The sequence below is a fragment of the Podarcis raffonei genome, chromosome 10 (assembly GCF_027172205.1).
Source record: "Podarcis raffonei isolate rPodRaf1 chromosome 10, rPodRaf1.pri, whole genome shotgun sequence".
NCBI lineage: Eukaryota > Metazoa > Chordata > Lepidosauria > Squamata > Lacertidae > Podarcis > Podarcis raffonei.
Genome location: NC_070611.1, coordinates 778,040 through 792,967, shown reverse-complemented (window position 1 = coordinate 792,967; position 14,928 = coordinate 778,040). Strand labels below are relative to the sequence as shown.

General features: G+C 41.2%; 1 protein-coding gene across 8 annotated transcripts in view; it reads right to left on the bottom strand.

Moving 5' to 3' along the window:
• Positions 1 to 14,928, bottom strand: part of ITPR2 (inositol 1,4,5-trisphosphate receptor type 2) — a 311,529-nt gene that overhangs the window by 45,670 nt on the left and 250,931 nt on the right. For all 8 annotated transcript variants that reach the window (XM_053405136.1, XM_053405139.1, XM_053405138.1 and 5 more), the window contains 2 exons: positions 13,887 to 14,006; positions 1,199 to 1,306 (listed from right to left, as the gene is read on the bottom strand). In XM_053405136.1, coding sequence (XP_053261111.1) covers positions 1,199 to 1,306; positions 13,887 to 14,006 — 228 coding nt within the window. The remainder of the gene's footprint in view (positions 1 to 1,198; positions 1,307 to 13,886; positions 14,007 to 14,928) is intronic.

Sequence of the window (14,928 nt, the reverse complement as noted above, 5' to 3'; positions counted from 1 at the left end):
TAAGCACCGGTGGCATATCTCTTCTTTCTTGTATATAAAAATGCAAGAAGGGCCTTTACACTCGCCAGAAGCTCAGCTCTGCCCTCACCGGTCCTGGAAGGAGCTCAGTGACTTTGCGCCTGTTCATTGGGGGAGATAGGAAGCCCAGAGCACTTGTTCTTTAGATGTTCCTTTTATGAAGAGGCATGTAGTAAGACCATTGATCCCCTACTGGTGAGGCTCGCTGACCTCCCAGAAAAGCAAAAATTCGACCTTTTCCTGTTAGGCAAGAATCAGAAAATGACTAGCATGGTCGCCAGATTCTGTGTATAGGTCTGCAGGCGCAGACCATCTCCCAACTCAAACTAGTTTGTTAAGAAAATCCCCCAACTCAGATCTATGGGTGACTCTGGGTCAACTACCTGCGGTAGTTTATTGTTGTACATTGTTTTTAAATTTATTGCTGTATATTGTTTTAATTGTTTGTTTTCCTTCTGTGACTGTACCCCGAAGTGTGTTTTATAGGCTGGTCTCCGACCGTAATAAATTATCTATCTATCTACACGGATAGTGGAGAGGCGGGATGGGCAATTGGTGGCTGCTGCAATTGCGGGTGATTGGTGGGTGCGACAAGGCCACTGGCTACTGGCTGCTGCAGCAATTGGGCAGGCGATGGGTGCTTGCTTTCGGCGAGTGTACAGATGATTGGTGGATTTGTCGACGTGCACACGATTGGCTGTGGCGGTCCTATGGGTGAACAATTCTTGGCAACCCCCCCCCAAGCTCAGCAACTGTGGGCAATCCTCCCAAAAAAAGCTCAACAACTCTGGGCAATGTCCCCAAATTTTCTCAATTTGGAGTCCCAGAAAAGAGGGGGCATCTTATACATGGGGGCATGAGGTTTAACACAGAAAAATACGGTACTTAATTTTGTCTACTCCGCACATCCTTCTTCACATTGTTCATAACTGAATGGTGGCTGTCACATCCCCCTCCCTCTTTTAATGCACTGTCCCTTAGAGTGGAACTCAAGTGGATGCCTCATTTAAATAAAGGACTAGAAATTATCTCCAGCTTCATCTACTCCACTCCCTGCAATGAAGATTCTTAACGAGATGGGTAACTTTGACGTTCATGGAACTGGGAGGTTCAGAGGCATTTTCCAGAGGTCCAAGTGTGTTGACTCTACATGTTTTGCATTCAGTGAACAACGCTTTACCTCAATCTGGGCTGTGTGATTAGCATAGTGCTTCAAAGCATCATCTCCTTCTTCTGGATCAGACCCAGGCTTCAGCATGTGCTGCAGTATTTTATTGTGGCGAGCCAGCTAGAAGGCAAAGGGTGGAAACTATTTGATTCAGTCCCTGTCAGAACTCTCTCCCCATTTCTGCAAAACCCATAAACACATATTACATACTACAATGAGTAAGGCTTGTTTCTTCCATCAGTAAGAATAAAAATATGCCCATCCTCAAGGGTCAACCGTGGGTCCTGGTTGTTGTTCGATGATGCTTACCCTGTGCCCTCTTCTACACAACTGTTAAGTGAATCCTGTCCTCCACTGAATCCAATCACCCTTCATGTTATACATCTGACAAAGTAAGCAGCAGTCCACAAAAGCACAATACAGTCATACCTTGGAAGTCAAACAGAATCTGTTCCAGAAGTCCATTCAACTTCCTAAATGTTTGAAAACCTGCAGCTTATCAGAAGCTGCAAAAGCCCCATCAGACATTCGGCTTCCAAAAATAGTTCACAAACTGGCATAGTCACTTCCAGGTTTGCGGTGTTCGGGAGCAAAAATGTTTGAAAACTAAGCTGTTCAAAAACCAAGGTACGGCTGTACAATGTATTCATGTTAAGGATTCCTTTAGACCCTTTGCCATTTTTGCTACCACACAGTTCACCTTCTAGAGCTTTGCCAAGAGGTTTCTCCACAGTGTGTGTGTGTGTCCTGGGAGGTTGTGTAAGATCTTGTGTTTGGTTAAGCATTCAGTGGCTGGAGAATGTTGAATGAGGGTGCCAACACTTATAGTTTGAAAACGTGCATTTAAAAAAAGGAAGAAAGGAAAAGCAAAGCAAGAAAATAAAAGCAAGATGGAATTGGGTAGTTTTAAAAAATGTTTTTAGCTAGACTCCCTGTAATAACAGTTATAAAGTTATTTCCACTCTCTGTGTACCATCAAAGCTGAATAGTGATTTCTATTATGCATGTAGCAACTTCCCTTCCAAAATCTAGTATTGTTTTATACTCTTAACACCTTACCACACAGATAACAATTTGTTAACAAACATTAAAAACAGCAGGGTATTAATCACTGAACAATGGGAGATCCTGGAATCACATGTTGAGAGGTTTAATTAGGCTGATTATGTTCTCTGTAGCAACTGAAAGAGCTAATCTTTCCCTAGCAAGCAGTGGCATGGATAGGCCACTGGAAGCCAGGCCTAACCTCCCTTTTGATTCATTTCTTCAGATAATTTCACTTGGCCCAGGCTGGGATTTGCTCTGGTATATCTGTCATTGTTTGTTAAGTCCACTGCCTTGTTCATCCTTGAGCCATTTCCCACAGTCACCTTGTTGACCTACTCCATGCTCATGCCTTCTTTCTGGGCACAGCATGCTATGTGAGCCCCAAAACTCCTACAGTGGGTACCAAACTGGTGATCTGAGCGATGTCAGATGAGGAGTTAACTTGTGCATCACAACCCTGCTCTGAACAAAGGAGGGATCTGCAGGGAGACCAGCCCACACCAATGTAAGATATCTCCTTGCACCAACAGGACAGAGCATTCTAGGTGGTATTCCCAGAATATGGCAAGGAGAGGACAGGGGCCCTGCTCTGACAATAGTTTCATACAACTATTAAAAGTGAAGGGACCCTGTTTTCTTTTCCGTCTGCCCCCTTCCTGTTTAATCAATGTATATAATGCTTAACTGAAAAATTGGTGCTTCTAAACAGTCTCTAAAAGCAGCAGGGTCAGCTTTGCTCACTCAGTGCTGCTGCCATTGTATACAGATGGCCTTCATCTCCTTCTCCCTCACTGCACCCTCTACTGAACATGATCCAGGTCTGACAGCATCCTTGTCCCCCTCCCCCATATTATATATCCTTTTTGAAATTATTTATTTATACCTGACCTGTAAATTCCATGTTTAAGTCCTTCCTGTCCTTTAATTTTCCCTCCCCTGTTCTGTTTCCTGTCTCTAAAATCTTATCAAGGGACTGATGGAAAATGGCTCTTTTTTGTTTTTATTGCATGCCAATATAAGGACTGTTGTCCAATGGTGGAGTAAAAATATGAGAAACTACATAATAAATACATATACCCAACCTTTGGGTATATTCAGTTGAAGACTGAATGGGCTAATGCATGAGGGCCTCTTCTGATTGGGTCAGCTGGCTTTTAGACTTCACACACACACTACTTCTCCTTCCCAACATATGGTTCTGCTGCACATTTATGGTCTTGGTGGTTTATGTCTCTCATCTACTTGGGATCTTTGCTATGCTAATACCTAATTACTCCAGGGACTGCTGAACTAAGTGTGATGCAAGGAAGGATTTCTCAGTTAAAGGTTGTGTGGTCTTGCCCTTCAATCAAGGTGGAATCTTAGTCAGGAAATCTCTCATACATGATCAGGAGATCATACTATATCTGAGAGGAGGAAACCCACTGCAAATTCTTTATCTCTCCTAAAATTAAAATGTAGAACTTTTTGTAAAGCTTCTTGCAGATTCCCTTTAATACAAAATTGCAAGCTCTGTCTTCATCTCGTACAAACGTGTTTCAGCTTAGCAGAGGGGGCCTGCTGCAATATATTGTTTCAGCAATGAGTCTGGTTTATTGCATTGCATGTCCCTCTGAGCACACTATCTAGATGCGCTATACTGTAAGGTGACTTTAGGTGAGGCTACCTTGAAAGGAGGCATTCATAAAAATGGAATACAACATTTATTGCTTTTCAATAACCTCCAGGTGGTCTACAAGCAAAAAAGACATCTCTTCCACCTCTTCCCTGAATCTTTCATAAATCTGAACTGAAAAGTGAAAGTTGTTTTCTTTCAGGTCCATGTGCCCTTGCCAATAATGGGGATCCAACATTACAAAATGGCATCTTTGATCTTGTAAAAGTTACAGGGATCTACAAACATAATTGGTTAAAACACACACACCAAAATGGGCAGAATCCAGCTGAATGTCCTCCTGAGCAGGACAATGCTGCTGGATTGTGTCCATTATCTGCAGCATATGTAAATCAGCGAATGTACTGATTCATTATGACGACTATACTGTTAGGCTTTGAACAGCGAATCTTGCAACAGGAATCTAGCTCTGGATACAGCAACAGGTGATTCTTCCAAATGAATGATTTCTTTATCTAAGGCTGGCATTATGGACACTCATACAGAGAATGTATGATAGATATTATTATTATTATTATTATTATTATTATTATTATTATTATTATTATTATTTTAAAAAGATGGATAAAAGAAGAAATGATTTATCTAGTCTCCTAGCAGTGTTTTTCTAGGTAGAATTTCATTTTGACTGAAGGTCAAGGTTGCTGAATCCTTAATCAAAGTAGCCTTTCTTGCCTCAAATTTAGTTCAGCACCAATCCCAGATGTGATTAAACATACACAATAGCAAGAATGCTTAGTAAGTGGGATGTGTTTTCTAATAAGATTCTATACTGGACATAAGCAATAATATAATCTCTGAGGCCATTTCCAACTCTGAAGTGTTTCTCTGTACCTCATCAGATTTTCTCAAAGTCCTAAGAAATGCAGCTCTCAGCTAAGAAAAATGGTACATGGCCTCATGGGTCCATGTGTAAATTTGAAAATCTATTAGCTAATGATGAGAAGAGCCCCAGGCCTCTTTAGTAAACAAGTAAAGGACTCACCAAACCACCTCTACAGAACTGAGTCAACTCGGGTCTCTGAAAAAGAAAATCTGGTAACAAAAACCCACACACATGAAACTGATACAAATGCAAAAGCACATTTATTGGTCTGAGGATTTAGGATTTTTCACTTTTCAAAGTTCAAGTTCTCAAATATTGTAGCTGAGATGCAACAGAGCTGACAGCTGTGGTTCTGCATCCTCAATGCACATGCAAATTCAAAGGTAAGTGCTATTACGGGTTTTCAGTGGGCTCTTCTGATCTACAGTAGTAAGAATACACTTCTAGGAACAGCATGCTATGCATCCTGCCTTTTCGGGTGATTACACCTCTGTGTTAAATATGCATTTAAAGCAAGGCTCACTACATAAACAAGCAGTATTATTGCTCTCACTGAGTTTATGATGATATTGGGTGTCATTCCGTGTTGTCTGTGTGTAAGTGGAATGGACTTTTGATCACACAGAAGGACTTCTTCTCTTTCCTGTCCTCTCCCCTGGAGCTCTTCCCAACACCCGCATTATGACTCACCTTCCTAAATGAATATGCAAGATGCATGAAGATGAGAGCATCCTAAAACATGCTTGTTCCTAGTAGACCTGGGTTCGGAGTTGACAGGGTATAGAAACAAAGCCAACATCCTGAGATGTTAAGAGAGAAAGCCTCAGAACTGAAAGGCCTGCAGCTGCTGAGACTAGGTGTCATTTCTGTGGTTGATGAATGATTGCAAATCACAGCAATGATGTGCTTCTACAAGTGCCACACAGTGCCCATTCTGTATGTGTAAAGAGTCATTCCTTTAGTGTGACAGAACTTGACTTTGGAATTCCCCTACTGACATAGGAAGGTGCCATAACTGTACTCCTGTAGACTCCTACCAAAAACTTTTGTGTTTTGTTGGGCCCATCAAGGCACATGATTGAACAGTTACATCTGTGTTTAAATTCACTTCAGATGTTTATTGTTTTTTGATGTTTTTAACAGTTTATAAATGTTTTCTATGAAGGCCTGAATTTTTTTATTTGCAAATGGTGTCGTGCATAATACCTTCCACCAAGTTTGCTACTTGTATTGTTTTATTCATACTACTTTCTTGCAGTACAGTTATGTGATTCCAAACTGATTGTTACTGTGTGTTTTAATCTACAAAGGGTTAACATGGATTGGATCTGTGATAGCCTTATTATTAGTGCTGCAATTGTTCATTAGATCAGGCAACTGATTACAATACTTTTGATCAATTAAAATGTCTTTCTGATTAGCTGGCAGATTTAAAAACAAAGAAATTAACATTTGTCTAATGCAAACATTTAGAAAAACAGCAAGTGTTACCTTAGAAGACTTTCCCTTCTTGACATGCATAGGAGGGAATTCCTTCTAAAAAAATGCTGCCCATCTAAAAGCAAAGAAATGCACACTTTTCATTTCAGAGCTATTATATTCATATGCAAATATACGAAGATTTGCTTAAATAATTTATCAATTACAACTCATGCAGCTAGCCAAATCTTGGATCTGTTCAATTAGGCAGCATCTCTGTTTATCATCATTCTTAGGCTAACACCTGTGCTTGTATGTGAGAAATTAATAATAATAATAATAATAATAATAATAATATCATTATTTTAAAAAATACTCAATGGGGCAAAACTCCTCAAATGAGAGATCAAATGCCTGCTCTCCTCCACCAGAGTCTCACTGAAGTCAACAGGAATTGCATTGTCAGGTCACATGTCTGACTCTGGGCTAAGTTATGACACTAAGTTATGACTCTAATAGGCAATAAGTCAACAAGATGCAGAGAGAGAAAGTTGCCAAGGATTCTCTTCGCAACAGAACAGCACCTTCAGACATTTGTTTCATATTTCTGGGGCTCATTAGTGTCAAGCCCCTGTTGCACCTTCCACACTGGATCTTTAGAGAGAGCGTAAAGTAGTGTTATATACCATTTTGATGAACTGCAAGGTTCTCCTATTTCAGTCCTACCAGTCCAAGTCAAAGTGCCTTGCAACAGCTTCTGATTCTGCTGGCTTTTAACTAGATGGTGTCAGAATGACACTGCTATCTTGTCTCATCAGGATGATGACTACAAAAACAAACATGCAGAACATAAAAAGTTTTATGACAAGCATCAGGCCTGGCAAGCAATGATTTGAGTCCCAAGGGAGTGACGTTTCCATATTATCTCTGAGCTCTGGCACTGCAGTCAACTGAGGTGCAACACTGCTCAGAGAGAAATCTGCAAACTCAGCAAAGCCCCATACCAATTTCAGACTAGGGACCTAAATTACACCTTTTGGGCAGTTAGGGGATTTTTCTTCCCAAGAGGGTGGCTGGAGTGGCTTTCCAGAGAAGCTGTTTTAAGACTTCAAGACATTATCACTCTATTTCTCATTATTTATAGTGCATTTATAGTGCACTTAAAAACCAGCAAATAAGAAAAAGGTACTGCTATGTACAGCTATTGTGCCTACCTAAAGAAAGTTGGGAGCACAACTTTCAGGTGTAAAAAAGTATAGTCCAGAGTTCAAACGTATTTATGTGTGCATCTGTATCTAAATCTATAAAAACACCCACACACCCCTGTATGTTTCCTTCAGGTGTGTTTTCTCATTCCAATGAAAGGGAAATGAAATCTAGGTATGTGTAATTGCATTTGCATGTATTCAAACCATACCTCTCCCTTTCCTCTGTTGTGGTCTCTCCAACTGTCAAATATCAGATTTGTAAGCTGCAAGGAGCAGAAGTCTGTCCTTAACTGTAATTAAGCAATTTCTGAGTTCTGACATTAACTGTACTTAAGGTCAATTGTTTCACATGGTTAAGTGTGAAAAGGGATTTGCCTCAGAGAAAAGCAGGCACAGAGATAGAGAGTACATGCTCTCAAAGCTGGCCCCTAATTTTTAAAAACTAGTTTAAAAAGAGCAAGTGCTATGCCTGTGCTGGCTCCTATTTCTGTTGTTTGTTAACAATGAATTGGGTTGGGGAAGTTCCCTGTATAACAAACACATGATTTTACAGGTATGCAAAGATGGACCACAATCCGCTGGTGGGCCACTGGTCAATTTGTAGTGGACCATATAGCATTTGTTGGTTGTTGGGATTTTCCCCAAGAAGGTTGAACTAGGTAGCCCTAGTCTGATTAAGATCACTTTTCTGTCTTAAGCAAGACTGAACAACCAGGATGATTTAACAAAGATTACTGATTTAACATTGCAGTCTTCAGCTGCGATGCTTACCCCATTTAGCTGGGGGTAAGCCTCATTCAATTCAATAGAATTTAATTCTCAGTACACATGGCTAGGATTGCACTGTTAATTAGCAAGAAATCTTATTAAGTGCATGCATGTGGGAGAAATGATACTGGGTGTTCCCTGGTGAGAACAAGGAGTGCCAGGGTGGGGAATATGTAATTTTGCCCCCTCTGTTAATGTGAGCTTAAGACTGCGGAGAAAGCAGCAGAAGTGAGATTAACAACAACAACAACAACAACGTATTATTTATACCCCAGTGATCTGGCTGGGTTTCCCCAGCCACTCTGGGTGGCCCCCAACAAAATATTAAAAATACAATAAAACATCAGACATTAAAAACTTTCCTAAACATGGCTGCCTTCAGATATCTTCTAAAAGTCAGATAGTTGTTTATTTCCTTGACATCTGATGGGAGAGCGTTCCACAGGGCGGGCGCCACCACTGAGAAGGCCCTCTGCCTGGTTCCCTGCAACCTTACTTCTCCCAAAGAGGGAACCGCCAGAAGGCCCTCAGTGCTGGACCTCAGTGTCTGGGCAGAATGATGGGGGTGGAGACGCTCCTTCAGGTATACTGGGCTGAGGCCATTTAGGGCTTTAAAGGTGAGCACCAACACTTTGAATTGTGCTCAGAAATGTACTGGGAGCCAATGTTGGTCTTTCAGGACCTCTAAGGGTCTTCTGCTGGTTCCCTCACTGTGAGAAGTGAAGTTACAGGGAACTAGGCAGAGGGCCTTCTCAGTAGTGGCACCCTCCCTGTGGAATGTCCTCCCTTCAGATGTCGAGATAAAGAATTACACAACTTTTAGAAGACATCTGAAGGCAGCCCTGTATTGGGAAGGTTTTAATGTTTGATGTTTTACTATGTTTTTATATATGCTGTAATAATATTTTTATATAATAATATAAATGATGTTGTTGTTATTATACTTGGTAGGTAGCACTGGTGGTCTCTGTAGTATTTTGGATCTGGTAGTAGTTATTATGGTTGCCATATGTTTGTTGCTGTTGTTTAGATAAATGTTTTTAGAGGATATCTTATCTAATTGTTTTGTGCTGCTTCAAAATATTAATTCTTATTGTATCATTTGTATTTATTTGTGATTATTATGGTATAGTATCTATTCTTAAGGATATCAGCCCTGAGTGCTCACTGGAAGGACAGATCATGAAACTGAGGCTCCAATACTTTGGCCACCTCATGAGAAGAGAAGACTCCCTGGAAAAGACCCTGATGTTGGGAAAGATGGAGGGCACAAGGAGAAGGGGACGACAGAGGACAAGATGGTTGGATAGTGTTCTCGAAGCTACCAGCATGAGTTTGACTAAACTGCAGGAGGCAGTGGAAGACAGGAGGGCCTGGTGTGCTCTGGTCCATGGGGTCACGACTAAACAACATGGTATAGTAAACAGATCAGAGATTTCTTTGGCATATGGACTGGTATATAAGTTACCTAAATATTCTTTCCATTGTATTCAGAAAATAAAATTGCTAGAAAATAATGTTAGGTATTTAAGTCAGTTTGTGTCATGTTTGATCAAACATGGTCACTTTATTCAGAAAATAAAATTGCTAGAAAATAATGTTAGGTATTTAAGTCAGTTTGTGTCATGTTTGATCAAACATGGTCACTTTGGTCACTAGCAAGGCAAATCTGCTGCACCTAATGACGTATTCTTTTCCTTCCACTAATAATTACCAATTAACTCAGATTACTACTGTATGCTTACTAGAGAACCCAGGGATAATATTTTGCTTCCACTCAAAAGAAAAATGCTTCTCTCTCTCTATTTTTAAGAACTTTATCAATGGAAGTGAATGGTCAACTGTGCTAAACGATCAGGAGAGAGATTAATTCAAACTGATGTTTGTATACTGTGAAGACACATCAATATCATGTTGTGTAAATTTCTTTTAACCGTAGCAGGTGACAAAAGAAGTTTTCATGATGCCCATCAGGAGATAGTTGGGTTTGCATAGGTGATCTCAGCTAATGAAATGCCCAATTATAACAATGATTTAGATCAATAGCCACCTCCTCTGGATCCTAGAATTCAACAGCCCAACCACTGCTGTGACCTGACAAGTGAACATCATTGTGTACATTATCAATAAACATGACAGACTTTCCAAAGAATATGCATCCTGTTAAAAGCACGAGAAACCATTCTTTATTACTAACTAGCACCCATTATGTAAAATATATATTTTAGTTTATTGGAATGGCTCCTAGAACAGTGGGGTGAATTCTTTCCCTTGTCCTTAGCCTTACACTTACTGTTACCTCTCATTATAGTTTCCTTTTTATACTGGAAAAGGCAGATGATCAAAAGAGGAGAAAAATGAGTGTGGGGAAAGGAGATTGGGCCAGGTTATTGATTCAGCAGAATAAAGTAGTGTAGCTTTTCACTGCTTTTACCTTTTGAGGAGACAGGTGTTGGTGGCAGTGTATGAGGTACGTTTGAATGCACACATTCAAGAGTTAGGGCAGAACCATCTCTCCGCATAAAGGCAAATAGCATTCCATGTAGATTAGACTAAAATCTTCTCCTTGAAATGCTGGTTTTTACGTGCAGGGGGTTCCTCCCCCATTTTTTGAGTACTGAAATCCCCCCCCCCGCCCCAAGCCCAAGTTGGAAGAGTCAAAGAAAGGCTTCACCACATGATTTTCCTGATTGTACAAAGTGGGCCTGAGTGCTTTCACCCTGTTTTTTAATGCTACACTATTGATTGGCACAATCCAATTCTATTATAATCAAGGAAGTTGTGCCAGTGAAAGACAAGACTGTATCTGAAGCCTCTTCTACTATTAATGCAAATGGACAAAGCCTCTTTAAAGCAGAGGTGGAGATCCCAATGCTTTCCAGATGTTGTAGCACTATGTCTCCCATCATCTCTGCCCATTGGCAATCCCTGTTGGCTAAGACCAACTGGAGTTGCAGTCCATCAACACCTGGAGGCCTGCAGGTTCCCCACCCCTACTTTAGAGCCTACTGTGTCATGGTGGCAATAAAATGCACGATGCTCAACATGCTTTGAATGAATGACCACAATGAATGGAAGAGAACTTGTGAAACGGATTGCATTCAACCAAGTCCTACTCAGAGTAGACTCACTGAATTGAATGAATCACAGTTAGCCATGACTATTAATTTCAATGGGTCTACTCTGAGTAGAACTTAGCTGAATACCACCTGTTGTATTTTCTAACACGTGTCTCTATTTCAAGCATCATTTGGAGCTTTTCCTTTTCTTTACCTCCCTATTAGTGTCACTTGCTCCTTCCTTTTTGTTTTCCTGAAGTTTGAGGCACAGTTAACAATAGACAAAACAAAGCACTGGAGAGACCAAGAACAGCAGGTAGGTTTGGCACCCCTGCCCCTTTGAGGTTCATCCATCCTAGTGAGTATCTGCCATTCTCTCATATAGGAAAAGGGAGGACCTGAATCTGGAGAAAACAATGCCGGCGGGGGGGCAAAATCTTCTGATAGGATGACTAGACTACCAACCAATCCTCATCTTATGGAGGGTGCAATGTGCCTCCATGCACAGGACACACAAGGCACATTGCTCCCTCTCCCAAGCCTCCCACACCTGCAATGCACAAGCCACATGCATCTCCCCAGTTACGACAACAAACATTTACCTAGTAGTTAGTAAACATTGCTCATCTCATGCAAATTATCTCTTCCTTTTTACTGGAGGTCATAGGAAGCATCTAGCGATGCTGTATGCAACAAACAGGTTGCATTCCCCACCATTTCTGCCACTTTTGCCAGTATTTTACCATGGGTTGTGGAAATAATGTTGCATATGCTAAACTCTCATAAATGGTTCAGCCCTATTACTTAGAATTTGCATCTCATCATGGGCTCTAACCACTAGTACAGGGGATGAGGCATTGCTCTTGATGGAAGCAGCAGTTTTAGGAGGGAATTAAGCTAATCATTTGTGAGCTATGGAAACAGTGACCTTAAATGGCAGGTGGAAGTAGGATGTAAAAGAGAGGAAAACAGTAACACAAAAACAGCAAGCAAGAAATGTATGAGAAGATGCAACACAGGAAAATACCGAGAAGAAACAATAGCTTGCGTATGGGAGAGTAAACATGTGTGTCTTGCCGATGTCTCATCTAGGAGCATGTGGTGCTATCCTATCTCCCACATTACATTGCAACATATTTATATCCAGTGCTTTTTTTCTTAAAAAATTGTTTAGGGGTATTCTCATTTTCCTTCTCATATTGAAATACTGCCCCTCAGCGAGGCCAAACTCAGATTCACAAAATGTTTAGGGGTATGCATACCTCTGCATCCCCTAGAAAAAAGCACTGTTTATATCTTTTTAAGCATGGAAGGTCAGCAACTTACAATAATGCTTTTGGTAAGATCAACCACAAGTAGGAGCAGGAAAGGATGTGGCAAAATGCAGAACTGGCTACTGCCTTTTAAACAGCAACAGAAACTGAGAGTCTGTTTGCCCCCAAAATAAACTGTCGTAACAAGGCTGAGATAACAAATAGAGGAACATGAATCTAGTTTCTGCGGCTTCTTGTAATCACTGCAGAGATTGCAAAGCTTTCCTGGGGCCAATTAAAATCCAGGATATTCTCCTGCTGGGACTCAAAGGCCAAGCTAAACCATATGAACTATGGCAAGCTTGTAGAATTTGTAACTCATCAAGCCAAGCACAGGCTAGTAGCCTACCAGTTTGCTAGTAAAACTGAATTATTGTGTCGTAAAATGATGCATGTCTAAAAAGTATGTCACCAACATGAAAGGTTTGGAAAGCTCTGGTGTATAGGGTGCCACTTCTAGGTATCCGTGTTAGGCAATCTGAGTCAGCAGTGTCGCTCAACTAACACTCAGAAAATGCTGACATACAGTAATCATCTCAGGGATTGCATTATCATTATTTGGTTATATGGGATGATCTTCTGTGGGACGATAAGTTGAGAAAACTCAACTAATGAAATCACGTCCCCCAAGTGTCTGGAGGTGATTTTGAGGGGCAGTGGAAGACTAGAGGGGACAGGAGAGGAAGAGGAATTTCCATTGTGCACGCAGAATGCTGTTGCACCAGTGGAGCTGCAGTGTTGCATATTGCTGCACCCAAGCTTCCCCTGCCCCCTCCCCCACCTCCCCTCCCCACCTTGGCCACAGCCGTGTGGCCAAGGATGATATGCATACAGGCTTCCTATCAAATGCATTTTTCCAGCTGACAGGTCTGCTTTTTCAGGAGAGATGGGCAAAGCTTGATTGGTATACAGGACTCAGCTAACCAAGCTATTTTCCTATGAAGTCAGAAAATACCACGTCTCAGGAGTGCAATGGATCCAAATCCCAGGACTCCTGTTGAACGCTGCTGCTACTCCAATGGAGATAGGATTCTCCCCTCCCTTATCTGGTGGTGGGCAGCAGTGGAAGGAGGTCCCTGCCTCCTTTGCCACCTAGTAGGTCTCTGCCCTTTGATTCTTTCTCAATTCCCAGGGTGCCTCCAATGTGGTTTGCTGCATGGGTGTGGGAAGTACTGGCACACTGCTTGGGAATGCACTGCAACAGGCCAAAATTTCACAGACACACAGAGAAATATTTTTTGTAACAATTTCCAATGGTAAGGTATTAACTAACTTCAATCCCTTCCCTACTCACCCGGGACTAAGCCACACTGAACTCAGTGGGATTTACTTTTCAGTAGACGGGTACAGAATTAAAGCATTCACAGGGCAACGCAATGCAATACCTGATGAGCTAATATATAGATATTATGTCCAACATCTTTTGGCGAAATACCGTCACCCCCATTTTCCTCATCATGTTCACTCTCCAGACCCTGACTGTACGCATTCTTCATTACATCCACCTTCAAAACAAATTGAAATGCAGTTGACATGAAATATACTGACGCTAGTTTCAAAGTAACAAATCAAATTTGGATTAATTTCAACAGTTCATTTCAGAGAGGACATACCGTTACATATTTTTTTCAAATGAAGAGGAAATGTGCAAAAGTTCATTGGAGTATGTGGTGGGGGCGGGGGATCTAGTTCTCCTGAATACAGTGAAAGCTTGGGTTACGTACCGTCCTCCTTACGAACGCTTCAGGTAACGACCTCCGCTAACCCAGAAGTATGTCTCCTGGTAGTGAACTTTGCGAGTGGAAGTTGCATGGCAGCAGCGCAGCGCCCCAATAGTGAAACACGCCTCAGGTTAAGAATGGTTTTGGGTTAAGAATGGACCTCTGGAACGAATTATGTTCGTAACCGGAGGTACCACTGTATAAAGAAATTTCAGTGGGGGAGATGGAGTTATTTTTATTAAGGATAATGGTGCCCATTAAAAGGAAAACTAAGTGGACACCAGAGTTTCTCATTTCCAAGTTGCCGATCAATAGGGGTATCCAACTGCTTGCTTTCAGAGAAATAAATAATGCGTAAAGGTCAGATAATCTTTCTTTCATCAGGAAACATCACAAAGACGGGATTATTTTTTTCTTGGGAAAAAATCAGACAATGGAAATTTTAAGAAGTTGTGTATTACAGGAAAACTAGTCTGTATGACAAAAATGTTGACCAGATTTTTCTCTGGTGAGAAACTGTGAATAAGAGTTGTTTGAGCTGTTAAATCCTTGGCCAATAACTAATTTTTGAAATGGAGGAGGGGATGAAAGGCCTGCAACATTGACTGCACCCACTTTTCCATGATTCTCAGACGTGGGGTCTATAGCCTTCATCTTTTGCTTCCCTTATTCATATCCACTCAGTATTGACACTGGCTGGGAGTCA